Source organism: Aspergillus tubingensis (genome assembly GCF_013340325.1).
Source record: "Aspergillus tubingensis WU-2223L DNA, scaffold_7, whole genome shotgun sequence".
Taxonomy (NCBI): Eukaryota; Fungi; Ascomycota; class Eurotiomycetes; order Eurotiales; family Aspergillaceae; genus Aspergillus; species Aspergillus tubingensis.
The window spans coordinates 2725154-2740924 of NW_023336281.1; the positions used below are offsets into that span (position 1 = coordinate 2725154).

Sequence of the window (15771 nt, forward strand, 5' to 3'; positions counted from 1 at the left end):
ACTATCCGCACGTTGTCAAAACAGTCAATGGTTCTGATCCACAAGGGAGGCGGCGTGTAAGTGGGTCTAACACAATCAGCAGTGCTAGAGGGAAATTTCGCTAGCCAATTTTTGCTTCGCGTCAACAATGCGCGCGAAATTGACCAGGATGACTCTGATGGGAAGATCACAACTGCCAGGGACAACGCGTATAGATGCGGAGACAGGGCGAAGGAAGAGTGAAAAGTAAGGGGGGGAGGGTAGAACAAGAGGGCAAAAAAAGAAAACGAAAAAGAATGATAAAATAAAATAGAATAAAATAAAAAAGCTTAGGAAAATTTGTTCCAAGAGGGAACACCCAAGGTAGCCGTCCCTAGGGTAGTCACGGGAATGGAGGGAGGGAGGAGGGGGGGGTGGAAGGGGGGGCGACGAACGGCGGCGGCGGCACAAAGTTAAGTGGGTGAAGGAGAAAAAAAAAAAAATGTTAGGGGAAAAAAATATCGTCAGTATCGGAAGAGCGAAAACTGACACACTAACCTACTACTAAAGGCAAAGAAGGAAAAAAGTGGAAGAGGGAAAGAAATCACGACTAATTGAAGGTTAACTGGGGATTGGCGGTGACGATCGTAACTCTGGGAGGCGACAACCGTAAAGGATGAAGAGAAAAAAAAAATGTAAGTAAAAAAAAGAAATTATGGAAAAAAAGGGAAAATGCTATTAAAAAAAAATTATAACGGAAAATATTAGTTATTTTTATGATTTTATTAGCATCGTTTTCTACTCAGTCAGCACCCAACGTTTGGGACGGTTACTGGTTGCCGTTGACCTGATTCGTGCCTCGTCCGGTTTCCGAAACCCAGTCAAGAGCCGAACAAGGTCTGCATTTTCTCTGCAAACTAGACTATCCTACTTTTGTGTTTCCTCCTGGTCGCTTTACCTTTTGGGTACAACGATGTTGAAAACGTTAACCAAGATCTGCGTGCTTCGGTAGACTTCAGCAGTGCCTTTGGCACTGGGAATTCTAAACCACGAGAAGAGGAACGGTTCTGTAAACTTTCTGCCGCCCAAGAGACGGCAAGATCGGCTCAACAATCAGAGTCTTTTCCGAAATGTAGACACCGGAAGGGTAAGGAAAGCCCTCAGCAGAGCAACCAGTCGATTTTGGTTGGCACCAGCGGCAAGCAGGGGAAAATTGTTGAAGGCGCTATTTCGATCGACGATGCTGGTTGGCTAGTTCGTTCATCGCATAATGTATTTTAATTATTCGGATTTCTTGGTCAGGCTTCCTCTGTGTCACAGATTGGTTTGGATGGGAGACACATCGGGCGTGTACCGAAAGACAGACCCCGATGTACTCGATCGTATCCTCGCCGCGGACAGCCACGGGAAAGATACCTGGCAGGAACTTGTTGTTACCGGCCTGAAAGCCTACCAATCACATCGCACCAGAGACTGCGCGGACGCAAGCGGAGAAACGCATGAACTGTTCTAGGCCAAGCGTCAAGCATAACGAAGAGTTAATTCTAATTTATTTGCCTACGTAGTTATGAGAATATGGTCGAGGAAGGAATATTTTGAACTATCCAGAACGGAGTCGGACAGTTCGATGTCCGCGTCTCAATCGTTACAACCCATCGCAACGAAGACCGTAATTTTACACCTGTCGGTTTTGAACACCCCGGGAGAAGAAGGGCCAGGGCCGAACTTCAAGACTTAAGAGGATTACCAAGGCACCAGACCGGGTGGAAGGATCAAAGAAGAGTAGCAGGTACTATGTAGATACAGCAACAACATAGCAAATCAGTTCTCCTGGTGATGAGGGGGGTGGGAAGTCATGGAGGGGCGGGAGGTCTAAGACTGCATGCCCGCCGTAAGATTGAGCTTCCGACAAAGCGTAAAGCCGGAGCTTTGGTCTCGAAAGCTTAGTGAATCTCGTAAGTATCCCTGTAGTTACATACTTCATCGATGCATGCCTACCGCCGGTACAAAGCAGTAAGTAACGTCCCTGTTTCGGTACATACTCGAACTACTACTAGTAGGAATTAGTTAGTGGGCAGGCAGTGCTCCGTCCGGTCGCGTTCGACTGCCCTTTTGAGCTTGGACAAATCACTGAGTCATCATATTGGCCTGGGTGCAGCAAAGTCTCTCGACGAACTCTGGGATCTCTCATCATGTTGGAGATAGAAGGGTTCTTCTACGGAGTACTACTTTGTAGTATGCTTGATGTCATGAGGCGGATGGAGTTCTGCATCCCTTCTCCGCAGTTGACAGGCCCGCTTGCTCGATATTGGCTCCTTGGGGCGCTCAGTCCTCATGGCACATCCACAATCCCACATGAGTTAGGTAGGGGCAGGAAACCTTATCAATGCGATATCTTTGTTCGAAGTGGAGTGGCATCCTGGCTTGGACCTGAGCTTCACGGCTGGGAACAATGGTAGAGTTGCCCACTCTACTCCACGGCTGTCAATCTCGATTTAAGAAGTATATACTCCATCAATACTCCATAATGTGTGACATCCGATGGGGATCCTTATGGGGCCTTCCATCCTGCACTTCCCCATCACCGGTATTTATATCAACTGCGGGTTGTCCGCAGCAGTCAGGTACCTTTCTTTAGAGTTGATAGTGGTTCACATCTTTTAAGTGTCTCTTGCCGCGGGCTACAACTCCCATGCAGCCATAGCACTATGCTACCCATTGTATTGTATCCTTGTCTATTAATCACTTCCTACGGTCTCTATTAAGAAGTGACAGGAGTTAGTCTAACGGTGGTGTCACAAGCAACGACTCAACGGCTGAGCCTGCATCTATTACTCATATCATGCGCTCGGTTTGCTTTTGCGAACTAGGTATTATTTCGGACTTGCGTAAGCTGCGATGGACGGGCTCGCGAAGCAGGGTATGGGTGTGTGCGTGCCTCCTGAGACATCCTGAGATTACAGGTTCGGCGTTCAGATCACTCAGGCTACCCTCCAAGTCTCCTGGCAATGAAAATCCTACGCCTAAGGACAAGTGATGTTCAGCGCGAAGACACACACAACCGGCAGGGCTCCGACCATTGATTGAACGCCTCAGGTATATACCGGCTGCATGGAGCTTCTAGACTGCAGGCCGCAAGCGTGGTACTTTTGCGTCTCGGGGAGTGGCAGGAAATCCGGCCAATTGGCAAGTCGAGGAGGCCACGCACCTTGTTCCATCCATGCCAGTGTGACACCCCTAACAGCTTGATTACGCCTTGGAAATTGTGATTTCGGAGGGCCGAGTAATACCACATTTTCCAGGCGTAACCCGTGGTTCGGCGCTGCGTATCCTTGCCACTTTCGACCGGAGGTATGATGGATCATAATCAACTCATTCCTGCAATCGCTGCTGGCGTTCAATCTCGAGTTCCGGAAGGGGACATCAGAGCAGCGAACAGGACGATACGATTTTTATGGCTGTTAAGCTACAAATCATTCCTTAGATCAACGATTCTTCATCATGATGGGTCCCTCTTTTAGACTTCAAGACTGCGGCTGTTCTCCACCAGGAGATTTTCGCTGGGAGCTTCTCCCGCTTCGATTGTGGACCTTGACCTCTGGCTTAGGCGGGCGAGTGGAATCGCTGCACTTGCTTCTCCGTATTATATCCGGAGCTATCTGATCTGACCACCCGGCAGGGGTCACACAGCATGCAGCGATTCATAAACTCAGAAGAGGCTTACTGCAGTACGCAGTCCAGTATGGAGTTGTACTGTGAAAAGCGAAATTGACGATGCATGGCGGAATTGCGCGGAGGAGAGTTCCGTCAGCTTGCAAATGCGGAAGCCTATTTTGCCTTCTTTCTTTCTCAAGAGGGATAACATTAACTACATTCGGATGAGTGCCTCGCGCTCGTGGCCACGGAGCACTACGGGAGCGTGAAGGAAACATGCCGTCATACACCCCCCGTACCATCCAATACCTACCGACTATCTTACCAACCCGATATTATCATTACTAATGTGTGCGGAACGAAAACTAAGTAATCTTGCAATCTGCGCTCGGCTGGATGGAATTCGCACAGCTAACCTGGTATCTCCCCCATATACTGAATTCATTATTTGTCTGTCATGTTGTTAGGTGTTGTCGGTCCCCATCCTCGCCTTAGCGATCGGATATATCGCTCAACCACAAATAATAATCAGCTAGACTAGCGCTTGCTCTTAAGCCGGTGGATGATGGTTCTGCAACATCTCGCCCGACTTGCCACTTACGCTGGCGTTCCAAGGAACAGGCGCCCGCAGTTCTCACGCCGGTCAGCACCACTGCGAGACGCCTTCCCGGACACGGTAAGACCAACATGATGCATCCAGTGGTAGCCTCCCGGTACTACCCTGCACCTCGCCCAATGTGGCGGTCCGATCACGGCCACCGGACTCCACCAACGAAGCCGATGGCCCGCTCATGGAAACTTCTACGGAGACACCAAGCAAGGCGGTGTGGGAGATCTCGAGAAAGACCCAGTCCACACACTGGTTTGTCGTACGAGAGAAGGCGCACTAGACGCTGTTGGTCCTTAGGCAGCGCATAGCCAGAGGTTAAACCAGGTGCTTAACGGCATGGCTCAACGAGAAATTGTCCGACCGATCGCCGCCAGTCTGCTATCGTCCTAAAGCTTGGCCTCGCTTGTGAGACACTTGCGGACTAGTTGGACCAGGGAGTACACAGTAGGTAGGCATAATGCTGTCCGCCATTCTCCGCCCACCATACTGTGTCAGGCATGAAAGGACTATTCGGGCTTGGTATTCACTGCTACTGGGTACGGAGTTCTACCCGGCTGCAATAGTAGCCAAGCGCCTAGTATATGTGATGTCGATTACTACTTCGTACCGACACGTACCTACATCAAATTGCGTCGAGTTCTATATATAGATCCTACGGACACCGCCGCCCTTAACAAAAGGACTGTGTGCAGGCCCGAAAGTACATTCACCATAACAGATCGATAGAATCTTTACCGTGTACTCCCTACTATCTACGTGGCAGGGATAAGCAGGCACAAGCGCGCAGCGTGGCTGGTCCGAGTCCAATCTCTGAACAATGAAAACCAACAGGCGCCATGATAATAACATAATAGTGATATAATGCCACTAAACTCCGTACGTGGACTAGTTCAGCAGCGCTAAAGTCCTTAGCCCCTCGACGAAAAGCATCCCTACGGGTCCTACAGAGCAGAAAAGAACTCAAAACGACCGCATGCAGATCTTCCCGCCGAATCCGGGACGCTCAGAGTCGGCCGGATACTTCCTCGGCACTTTTACCCTGCCAGGGTGGTTTTTCCGGGCATGACCGGAGTAATGCCGAAGCTCAAGTCTGGATCGGCTCAGTTTCAGACCTCGCGTGCGATCCAATCACAGCGAAAATGTTGAGCGAGGCGAGAACGCCACTCACCTCATTCCACTTGATGCCAAGCGGACCGGACGCTCTTGCGATGCGCATTTTGTTGGTTGTTGTTCGGTGTGTGTATTGTGTGCTGTGTGGCCTGAGCCTGAGCTGCTTAGGCTTTTCCCCTCTCCCCTCATCGCTCGCCTGTTTGAGTTAGTGACAAAGTAACTTACTCTGACTGGGAGTGTACAGAGCAGTTAGCGCTTGATCTGGATCGCATGGGTGAGGTAATCATGGTCATGTGCCTGACGCTGCGAGTCAGCCAGCCAGCCCGCTCGTCCTCTCTCCCGCTCTCCCGCCCGGAGTGCTGTCGCTTCTGCTGCCGCCGCCATCATTACTTTTTCCTATTCGATCAGATACATCTCTAGTTACCCAGTAGGTGGCTGGGTAGATACTACACATCCTTCGAGACATCTACACCGGCTCGCTTATGTCTGAAAATTGGGACCACACAGAACAATGGCTATCAACGTACAAGATCACAAGCATACTACTGCCCGAGTTGGCAGGAGTGTAAGCGCAGCTAGTAATTAGTTAATTGGGATGTTAGTTGCAGCTACAGGCTATCCCACACTTGACGGGCATCGTTGGCGCTTGCAACAGTTGCTCTATCTATTCGCCAGCCACCCGGACTAGGGTCATGCATAACTGGGGGGAAGGACTCGTTCGATCGAGCAATGTACCCAGTCGGACATGGGCGGCACTGACACTGGTCGTCGATCCGAAGGTAGCCATCGAACCATGGTCTTGGATCCGACTATGGGCCATGGCAACAAAACCGCATGGTCCCTGTTGAGGTCTCTGAATGATACGATGGCGGATCCTTGGGATACGGGATGTATCTACCAGGGCCGCGTCATTATGTTTCCGACTGGTTTGACGCGCATGTATGATCCGGCGAGTGTGATATATTCAACCGTATCAAATGCTACCAGGGCAGCCGGAGTGCAATCCGGGTGGCTATGGTGAGAATGGCCTGATTAGTAGGATTAGAGTTCGTTGAGCGTAACGCCGTCACCGGAGACCACCATACAACTTTCATTTCAGATAGAGTATGTGGCTGCCTGAGGCGTGATCAGATAAACGACGAACCCCCTCTCACTAAAGCTGCAGGGGTATGTCCGCACTACGGAGCATGGAGGAGAAACTAAGGGAAAGGAGGAGGAGGAGGGGACGCTGAGGGGAAAGGGGGAGAACCTGGAGTTGAGGTATCCATGATCTACTCGATGGCCTCTCCCACCCCCGTATGGGACTAGAAAGGCGAGTCCGTCCCGCTCGTCTGTTGTCGTGTATAAGACTTTTGCCACCGGCGACAGGCCGACAAGCAGCCACGCGGACAGGGATTTCATTGTGAGACAGGCAGGTTTATCTGCCTAGTCTATATGGCAGATTATAATTTCTTCCTAGGCTGGAAAAGGATTGTTATGACTTTCCCCAATAGGCATCTTCCACGGTCTGAGACAGGAAAGAAACGGTAAAAAAATGAGAGGTAAGCTGATATTATCCTTCCTTTAGATGTCGATTATTATTATTATTATTACAGCATTAATTCTGTCATTATATGATTACCACCATGGTTAACCCGCTAGCAACAGCAGCAGCAGCAGCAGACAAGAATATCATCATCATCGGCTGCCGAGGCACAAGAGCTGATAATGCAAAAAGCAAAATAATACCGCAACAAGAGGGTCAGCCCCAGGCAATCAACCAAACTAACCCACTAACCAACTAGCGAGTTGGAGGGCCTGCCTCAGGCGGGACACCGGAATAACGGACACTGATTGCCAAGCACCACCAACCTCCCCTCTCTTCCTTCTTCCCCCTGTCAATCAATTTCCCCCCCAGCCCAAACCCACCTCAGCCCGCTACTCAATTTTACCTACTGACTACGGAGTTACACTCGTGCTCTTCCTTTTCTCTCGGCGCTGACTTTGGGTCTCAAGCAAAGATAAAGTTACAAGCTACACCATATAGTCAAAGCAAGTCCATCCCAACACGGGTTAACATCCGACGGAAGAGCATACCAGCCAAGCTGCTGAAGAATTAGCTAGACATTTGACCCAAGAATGCTCGACAAAATTTGTCGGCAGTAATTTTACACACCACTGGGACATTTTGCCGATACGATAGGCAACTACTTGCCTACTTCATAGCAGCTCTCGAAAATAAGTTATAAAAAGTCGGTGAAGACTATCGTCTACGTATAGAAAAAAAACTTATAATTAATTAATATGATAAAAAAAAACAAAACAAAATATCATGGGCTATCAACTACTTACTACCTACGTACCTACCTACCTAAATAAATACCAACAAAGGTACCAACTAACCAATGAAGCCAGTCTACTATGAAACTACATACAAACCACCATGTAGTGAAACACATTGAATAGATACATAGACTTGACTAGACAGACAGATGGATAAATAGATAGATAGATAAACTGAATGGATACATCCCAGCCCTACTACCCACTACCTATCCATCCATCCACTCCATACATACTAGATAGACAATCTAGACACATACTACTGCAACCTGCGTACCTGCAGGAAATTTAATGACCCTCTGGCCCGCACGCCCGCGAAATCCCGCGTCAAAGGTTGCAGGGCAAGAGACAAAGACGGGAAGGAAAGTCATTCGTTCGATCGGGGGAGGGGAGGCGTAGTGGAGATGGACGGATGGATGAATGGATGGGGTTCTGTGGTCGCGCGGCAGGCGTGTATGTATGTGTGTGTGGATCGGGTAAGTAAGTAGGTAGTACAGTAGGGATTATGCTTGCTGATGGAGTATAACTTAGGTTAAGTGGTGCTGTTGCTAAGTGTGGTATGGTGTTGTGTGGTGTGATTACGGAGTAGATAGATGCTATGGGGGGTAAATACTTGGATACCACGGTTGAGTGATTGTTATGGGAAGGATGATTTTGAATGGTATAGTGATGATAGATTATTATGGTTAAGATGATAAATGGTATGAGTGGTAGTTGTCTCTGCTGGATTCATTGGATGGTGGTGGTGGTTGGTACTAAGTTATATATAGCATGTTTGGGTTGAGTGGGTTTCACCTCAATACTATCGATGATATACACACTGCAATTGAACTGCTGGTAGTACTCATAGTAGTATACAATGAGATCCTTCTCGAGGGAATTGTTTCTATATTGCATTATTCGATCAAAAGCGACTTAGAACGTATCCCTATTACTCTTGATGTGGTTCATACTGATTTTCTTAGGGCCTAGTAGCGACATAGTAGCACCATCATTAGACGCCGCTGAAAGCTCTGCAACACTTCTACCACTAGTCCTATAAATAAATCACTCTAATGATATCAGTTGGGATTTTATTAGCTACTACTGCTGTTTCTCACCTGATTGGTCGGGTATAGAAAGTACTGCAGGTATGGTTGATGATAAAGAGAGAGAGAGGGGGAAATCACGAGAATTGTCTAGTCTTATTGTACGAAAGAGCAACGCATCTTCTTATAAATCACCACAGCAATGATAGCCAATATCTAGGAAGGTCAAAATATATCATAAATTCGCAGTCAAGGGAAAGAAAATCCCTGCTGCCTTTTATCTTTCATGCATAACGCTGTCTATACTCTCAACCACACTTCTTCTTTTTGTACCCTCATGCCCTCTCACGGGACATCATAATACTGCTGTGTCTTGAAAACACTCATGTAATGGTCGAAAGGGTATGCTGTTCACAGATTCAGCATCCGGAAACCATACCAATACCATAACCCACCCAGATACATAAAACATTGACAGACAACCCGGACTAGCAGATTCAACCCTACGACACCAAATACACCACCGACTGCACCACCGTAGCAACCCCCACCACACACAAACACATCTTCCCATGCAACTCCAAACAATACAGCAACTGTCTCACACTAATCATCTCCACCACATCAAGCACATGCAACGGTCCCGGTAACCTGAAGAGGTCTTTGACGAGCCTGCCTTGCTGCTTTGGGTACTCCTCATCCTCATCCTCATCCTCATTCTCCTTCCACAAAACAATCTGATCATCACCATCCCCCATCTTCTTATCCCGCGCACCCTCCTCCTCCGGCAAAGGTATCAACGTCTCACAATCCCCCGGCACCAAGCTCCCCTCCACCACAACAAGCACAATATACGCCGGGAACAAAACCACAACCTGAGCAACGAGCATAAGTCCCGCGACAAGAATATCAGATCTCACGAGGGATGTAACATCCGTCAAGTCCTCCGGCTGCAGCAGCAGTACCCCATCGAATCGAACAGGAGCAAGAAGTAGTCCCGGCACATACATCATGATCGACTCAGCTAAGGCATAAAGCAGCGTCGGCAATAGAAGAGCATTCCACCGATAATAATCAAGACCAAGAGGCACGTAGCGCATCTGCTCAGCGGGAGGGAGGATAGCTCCTGCTGTCCGGAAGAAATGGAATTCGGCGAGAGCGACAGAAGCGATGATGTGTGCGAGAGGTTCAGGGAAGCGTGCGATAGGCGATGTGAGCATGCCTGTTACTATGAAGTATCTTAGATGGTAGTAGATGGTGTAATGGAAGCCGTTGATGAGGGATATAAGTCCCTTTTCGCGGTGGAAGGTGGTGAGGGTTTGGCGCAGGTTGCGGGTGGTAGGCTTTGGTTGTGATTTCTTGTTGTCGTCCTTGTCTTTGTCCTTGTGGGGATTGGGAGGGTTGCTGTCGATGGTCTCGAGGATGAGGAGGGACATTACGAGGTTGCCGATGATGTAGCGGATCTAGATGTGGTGATGGCGTACTTGTTAGGTTGTGCTCGTCTTCGAGGGGTGGGGATTAGGTTGCTTACTATGAAGTCGAGGGACATTCCTAGAATGGTCAAGGTCAATTCTAGAGCATTTTGGGGTGGTTCGGTAGGACTCTCTTGGAAGAGTCCATGGGCGTTGGCGAGTAGTGGATCGTTTCTTGCGGTATAGATGAAGGTGTTGAGGAGTTTGCGAAATGTGAATAGTAAGAGGTGTGACATGGTGAGTCTATAGATGGTGAAAAGTACACTAGAAGCGAGAGTCTCGAGATGCCATGTTGGATGTGGGATATAACCACTGAGGTATAAATACTTGAAGCTATATTGCTCTGTCGAAGAGTTGTCGGCATTTCCCTGCTCCTTGTTTCGTAGACTGTCTAGACTATGGTAACAACCGCAAATATCTGGAGATCCTCACGGAAGCCAAACTAGTTCCCTGGTAGGGTCCATAAATAGGGCTGATTTCTATATGAGGCTTCTATGGCCTAAGTGCGGGTGGATCCTCGCTGTGGAGAAGAGAATTGGTTGCTGAATATGAGGGAACAGCGATCTTCTCCCATTGCACCACAAACAACAACAACCTTTACTCAAGGGAGTAGTGCAAGGAAAGTTTCTGTCTCTGTCGACGTAATGCTCTTACCAAAATAATGGGTGATTGTTTCGACGGGGATACGTTAGATCGTACGAGATCAGAGATATAATACTAATTTAGCAGTATATTGACGCAATGCCGAATTATTTACAAGACTGTATGCGGCGTCTGTGGACGACTGTAGCCAAACATTAGAACGAACGTAACCTGAACAGTGTAGTGAGGCAACTACCTCGCAGATGCCTTGCTCGACGCATCATCTTGCACTACGTCTTCATCTGCTCCCACGCCATCTATAACAGCCGCATCCGCAGCGTGGATTGCGTGCTCCACATTGACCTTTGGTCCCGTGAACCACTTGTGCGCATCCACAACCCACCAGATAGTCACCCCCAGCATTGGCGCTCCCCAGACCAGACACGTCCAATTCATTAGATCCGGTGTCAGATCAGATCCCGTGACACTGGGCAGACACAGCACGGGCACCATGAGAAGCACAAACGCCACACCCATCCCTCCAATCCAGGGCCCAAAGGGGCCCAGATGCCACGGACCTTTACGGAACCGGTGACCCACGAAGAACACCCGAATCGCGATGGGAATGGCAAAAGCGACAAACTGAGCGATGCCGCCAATAGAGAACAACGCCCCGATGGCTACATCGCCGGCTAGAACCAGCAGACACATGAGAATACCCAGGACGCCATTGAGGATCACCGCATTGACCGGGGTTTGGGTGCGCGTGTTGACCATTTTCCAGTATTTGGATAGAGGGAAGCAGTCATCTCGTGCGTAGGCGTAGGTTACTCGTGAGGCAGCCACCATGCAGCCTTGACCCATGGAGAAACCGCTGATGATGGTGAGGGCTAATATGGCCAGGGCAGTCTTGCGTGGCACGACCTGGAGCAAGTACGAGGCCCAGGGCTGGCCCAAGTCGGAGTTTATGACTCCATCAATGTCGGTGACAGTGTAAGCGACGACTAACTGCAAGAACCATCCCATTAAGCCACCAGCCCCTGAGGTCATTACGATCGCACGCGGCGAGGCGACATTGGCATTGGAACATTCCTCGCTTAGATGGAAGGGCGAGTCGTAGCCAGACATGGTCCAAATGACCCCGACAAAAGTCATCAGAACGGCAACACCATCGGGAAAGTCGGTGAGGTTGGTGATGGTGCCCCAGACGTCCTTGGACGAGGAGAACTTGGGCTCATTCGTAGTCCCAGCAGGGATGGCGATGAGAGTAATGACGAGGGCGATGATGTTGAATGTTGAGCCCCAGGAATTGACTCGAGCCACCCATATAGTGGGCATGCTGCTGATGGCCGTATGGATTATGAGAACGAGCACTGTTAGAAGATAAACTTGCCAGTTAGTGGGGACATAGTCTGGGTTCTGTATCGACGCAGCGGCGAGGATCATTGCAGAAAGCGCGTAATCCACAGACGGTGCTGCGGTGATCTGCCCAATCCAGTTCGACCATCCTGTGATCCAAGCGGCGAAAGGTCCATACTTTGGAGGCGCAAGGACCGCTGCGGCGTAGTAAAGGCCACCACTGTCAAAGTCAGTTTTATACTCCTATAGTGCGCAACTCAAGAGAATCTTACCTGGTGGGCATCGCAGAACATAGCTCAGCCATAGACATGGCAACGCATTGAATGAAAACCATCGCGATGATCCAGCCCCAGACCATACCAGCTGTACCTGCATAGCCCATTCCTTGTGAAAGTCAGCCCTACCCATTATATTGATGGATCCAGGAACAGCTACCGTAGTATATCGTGCTTGCAAATGATGGAAGCAATCCTAGCACCGAAAAGCTGACACAGAAGGTTGTCCATAGCGAGAATTCGCGTTTGAATTCTTGCTTGTACCCCAGGGCCACGATGACCCTCTCGTCCGCATCCATCGCATGATCGGTATAAGGGACGTCGCCCTGAGGCAGAATGGTCGTGACGGGGTCATGGTCGACATCCGCGAACACTGCTCCCTTGGAGACAGCCTTATGGCTGCTCGTACCAGACATTATGGATGAATCATTTATATAAAAAGAGGTGATGTGTATACAGTAAGCTGCTGCTGGGGAGTGGGAACGGCGGGGCAGGAAGTAACGTGGACGGAAGAAAAAGCAAGCAACGCAAAGATGCGGCGTTTGCTAGCTTAGACTCAAACTTTCATTTGTTCTTCTCAGACAAATGTCAAGCAGTATAAGTATGGAAGACACAGGTGATTAGAAAATAAGTCATAGAGTGGCTGCGGGACAGACAGGGTCATGCGCCAGTACATATATGAGTGGCTTTCGGGAAATCAAGACTGCCATCTTATCTGCACAAGACACGTCCCGTCCTGCAAAGTCTTAATACCGATAGCCAAAGCCTTGAGTAAGATAGGTGGAATGCTGGCGTAACACGATAAACGCCTTAAGGAGCTCAGGTACCTCTGAAGCTGGGTGCAAGCGAAGCGGGGATCGAGCGCTGATACGCTTGGCAGCTGGTCACGATCTCACTGGATGACCGGAAGGAAAGACCATCACTCGCAGTGAACCAGCAGGAACGAGTAGGATGACTTGCTAAAGACGAGACGAGATAGGATGCAGCTCCTTGCTGGTCAGAGACCTGAAGCTTGGCATGCACCATACTTGGCTGGGAAACTTCAGGCGCCGCGAGCGAAGACAAAACTCGGAGAACCCCTTGAACTTGACGCTAAAGCAATGACCCAGAAGCTGGGGAATCCATCCACTCGGGCTTATCGGAAGCAACTGGTTGGCTATTGGGTGCTTTGACTGCCGGATGATAAGCATCGAACGAATATCAAAGTGTTTCTAACGGGTCGATGATAAGACGGACGGCAGCATCTGGAGCTGGCTGAATTTATGACCTGTCAATGTAAGAAACAATTGGCTGGTATTAAACGAGTCGCTCTCCACTGATTTGGCAGGCTATACCTGCCTTTATGAGAGTAGCGGGGTTATTTTCGTTCATTTTCAGCGTCTCACCGTAGCTATAGTGTGTCTACATAGTGCGTATTAGTCGGTGGTCCCTAGACGAAACATAGACTCCTGTATCAGCCCCCGCATACAACTTGCATGGACACCGCGGGAGCCACTATTACCTTGCATTTGATACCAGTCTCCTCACTGGTCTTTCATCCAAGGAGTTCTCGCGAAAGGCAGCCTCCAAATCCTTTCAAGCCACATTGTTCATACATTTTCGCGAAGGTCCATGGTGGTTTGAGGAACTGAAATTGTGACTATTTGGAGTTTATCAGCGATAGTCGACCTGAGACTGCGCTGCGCAGCACTCGAACGGTGTTGTAATGCGTTCCTGTAGTCCGGCGCCAGAATAGAATGACTAGCTCTGACTGGTCCAGTGACGAAACTCTTGAGGCTAATGTTTAAGCTCAGACCATAGGCCCAAATTGTGCATGTGTAGACGTAAGTACCAACGCTTTGGTTTGGGGGGGGACAACTAGAGAAAGAAGCCTAATGAAAGAAAACGATATGTGTCTGGGGCGGGAGATATGTCCAGAGCCTGAGGCTACAAGGCATGCATGAGCTCCTGAAAAGCCATTGGCAGTCTGACGCAGACACAGACAGAGAGTGCGTCTTAATGTTACTGGAAGAATAAATGAAGCAGCCAGTGTCTATGTGCTATCAGAAACTCATCGCTATTCTACACGTACAGCACCCTCTTTTCTTCACCATCCATCCGCTAGGTAGCATATCCACGCTGGGTGGGTTCTTATAGATGGTCGGAAAAGCATATCCCATACGGCACCAATTTAGAAGGGCTAGACGATTGTTAGCATAGCTCTCAATCCCAGTTGCTGGTGCCGCTGGAGCGGTATGAGGGAAAGGCACTTACGTTGTCCTCGGGAGCGATCGTGCGGTCGAAGTACTCATCGAGGAAAGGAACCTTCTGGAGGATGTCGCGGCGAACACGGGGGATCTCGCCGAAGAAGAAGAGAGCGAAGGTACCGGCGGCAACACCGAAGGTGCCAGCGATGGTAGCGCTAGATGTGCCCAACGTGTAAGCTGGCCTGCCAGGAAGCCAAAGACGAGGGGTAGTCTTGGAACCTAAGGGGGAACTTACTACTTAGTAGCCAGGCCGGTGGTGAGGCCGTGGAAGTGAAGGGGAGTGTGGTACCTATTCCACACAGTCAGTGCGTCGCTTCCATATACCACTTGCAGTCCCGGCTGGATTGGTGTCTCTCTAGCTGGATCTTGTAATCTCGTCAGAGGCAGGGAGGGTATGGCAGCAGTATGGATAGTTTTGCCAAAGGCAACCCGCAGTACCCAGAGCTAGCAGCAGGGTCCCTGCCTCATCGACCCAACCCAAGCCAGCATGAACACCTTGTGTATTCCGTATGTCGACCGAAGATGGGATACCGGGGGTTCTCACTTGGGAGCGAAAGGGGAGCGGTAGGCACCGGCGCTCTGGGCGGCGGCGCGGCGGAGAGTCTGAGAGAAAACCTATCGGCGAGAAGACGAGATCAGCACTGGTTCACTTGTGCCCAAACAGGGTTCAAGTCGCTATCATAGTAACATGGATAACGGCTCCCGACGCAGTTGAACAGTGGGCAAGCTCAAAGAACCCGACAGAACACTGGTAGGATGAAGGCCACACGAAGAATCTCTGGGGAAGTACATACCATATTGACTGGGTCTAAAGAAGCACGTCCGGCAACGACAATTGCTCCAGCAAAGGATGACGGCAGCTGCACTTGAAGTCTGAGGCTGTCGACGAAAACCGGGAGACTCCGCGACGTTGAGTGCTTGCGGCTGCCTATAGCCAATCAGCGACCGGCAATTGAAATTCACGTGACATTCTGATTGGTCAAATCAGAGGCCGCGCATTTCCACTGCTCATGCCACCATTTATGTCTACAATTGTAATGCGAGAGTCGAAGCATTCGGCCTCTACTGCAGCATAGCATCCGTTGAAAAGTTCATTCAGAAGACCTTATGCACACTTTTTCGTTTGTGTATGGCCAACTAGAAGACAGGGAAAGT

At 49.6% G+C, this 15771-nt stretch overlaps 3 protein-coding genes across 3 annotated transcripts; all 3 read right to left on the reverse strand.

The window, feature by feature from the left end:
- Window positions 1–9185: 9185 nt before the first annotated feature.
- Window positions 9186–10390, reverse strand: AtWU_05867 (glyoxalase-like domain family protein; the record flags this gene model as incomplete). Its single annotated transcript, XM_035500977.1, has 2 exons — window positions 9186–10145; window positions 10214–10390. 2 exons carry the CDS (start codon window positions 10388–10390, stop codon window positions 9186–9188), a joined length of 1137 nt encoding a protein of 378 aa, XP_035356870.1.
- Window positions 10391–10988: 598 nt separating this feature from the next.
- On the reverse strand, window positions 10989–12786 carry AtWU_05868 (amino acid permease; the record flags this gene model as incomplete). The annotated part of the gene is made up of 3 exons (XM_035500978.1): window positions 10989–12315; window positions 12368–12479; window positions 12531–12786. 3 exons carry the CDS (start codon window positions 12784–12786, stop codon window positions 10989–10991), a joined length of 1695 nt encoding a protein of 564 aa, XP_035356871.1.
- Window positions 12787–14540: 1754 nt separating this feature from the next.
- AtWU_05869 (cytochrome b-c1 complex subunit 10) lies at window positions 14541–15413 on the reverse strand (the record flags this gene model as incomplete). The annotated part of the gene is made up of 5 exons (XM_035500979.1): window positions 14541–14549; window positions 14624–14771; window positions 14852–14905; window positions 15161–15231; window positions 15411–15413. The coding sequence occupies 5 exons, from the start codon at window positions 15411–15413 to the stop codon at window positions 14541–14543; spliced, it is 285 nt and encodes a 94-aa protein (XP_035356872.1).
- Window positions 15414–15771: the final 358 nt, after the last annotated feature.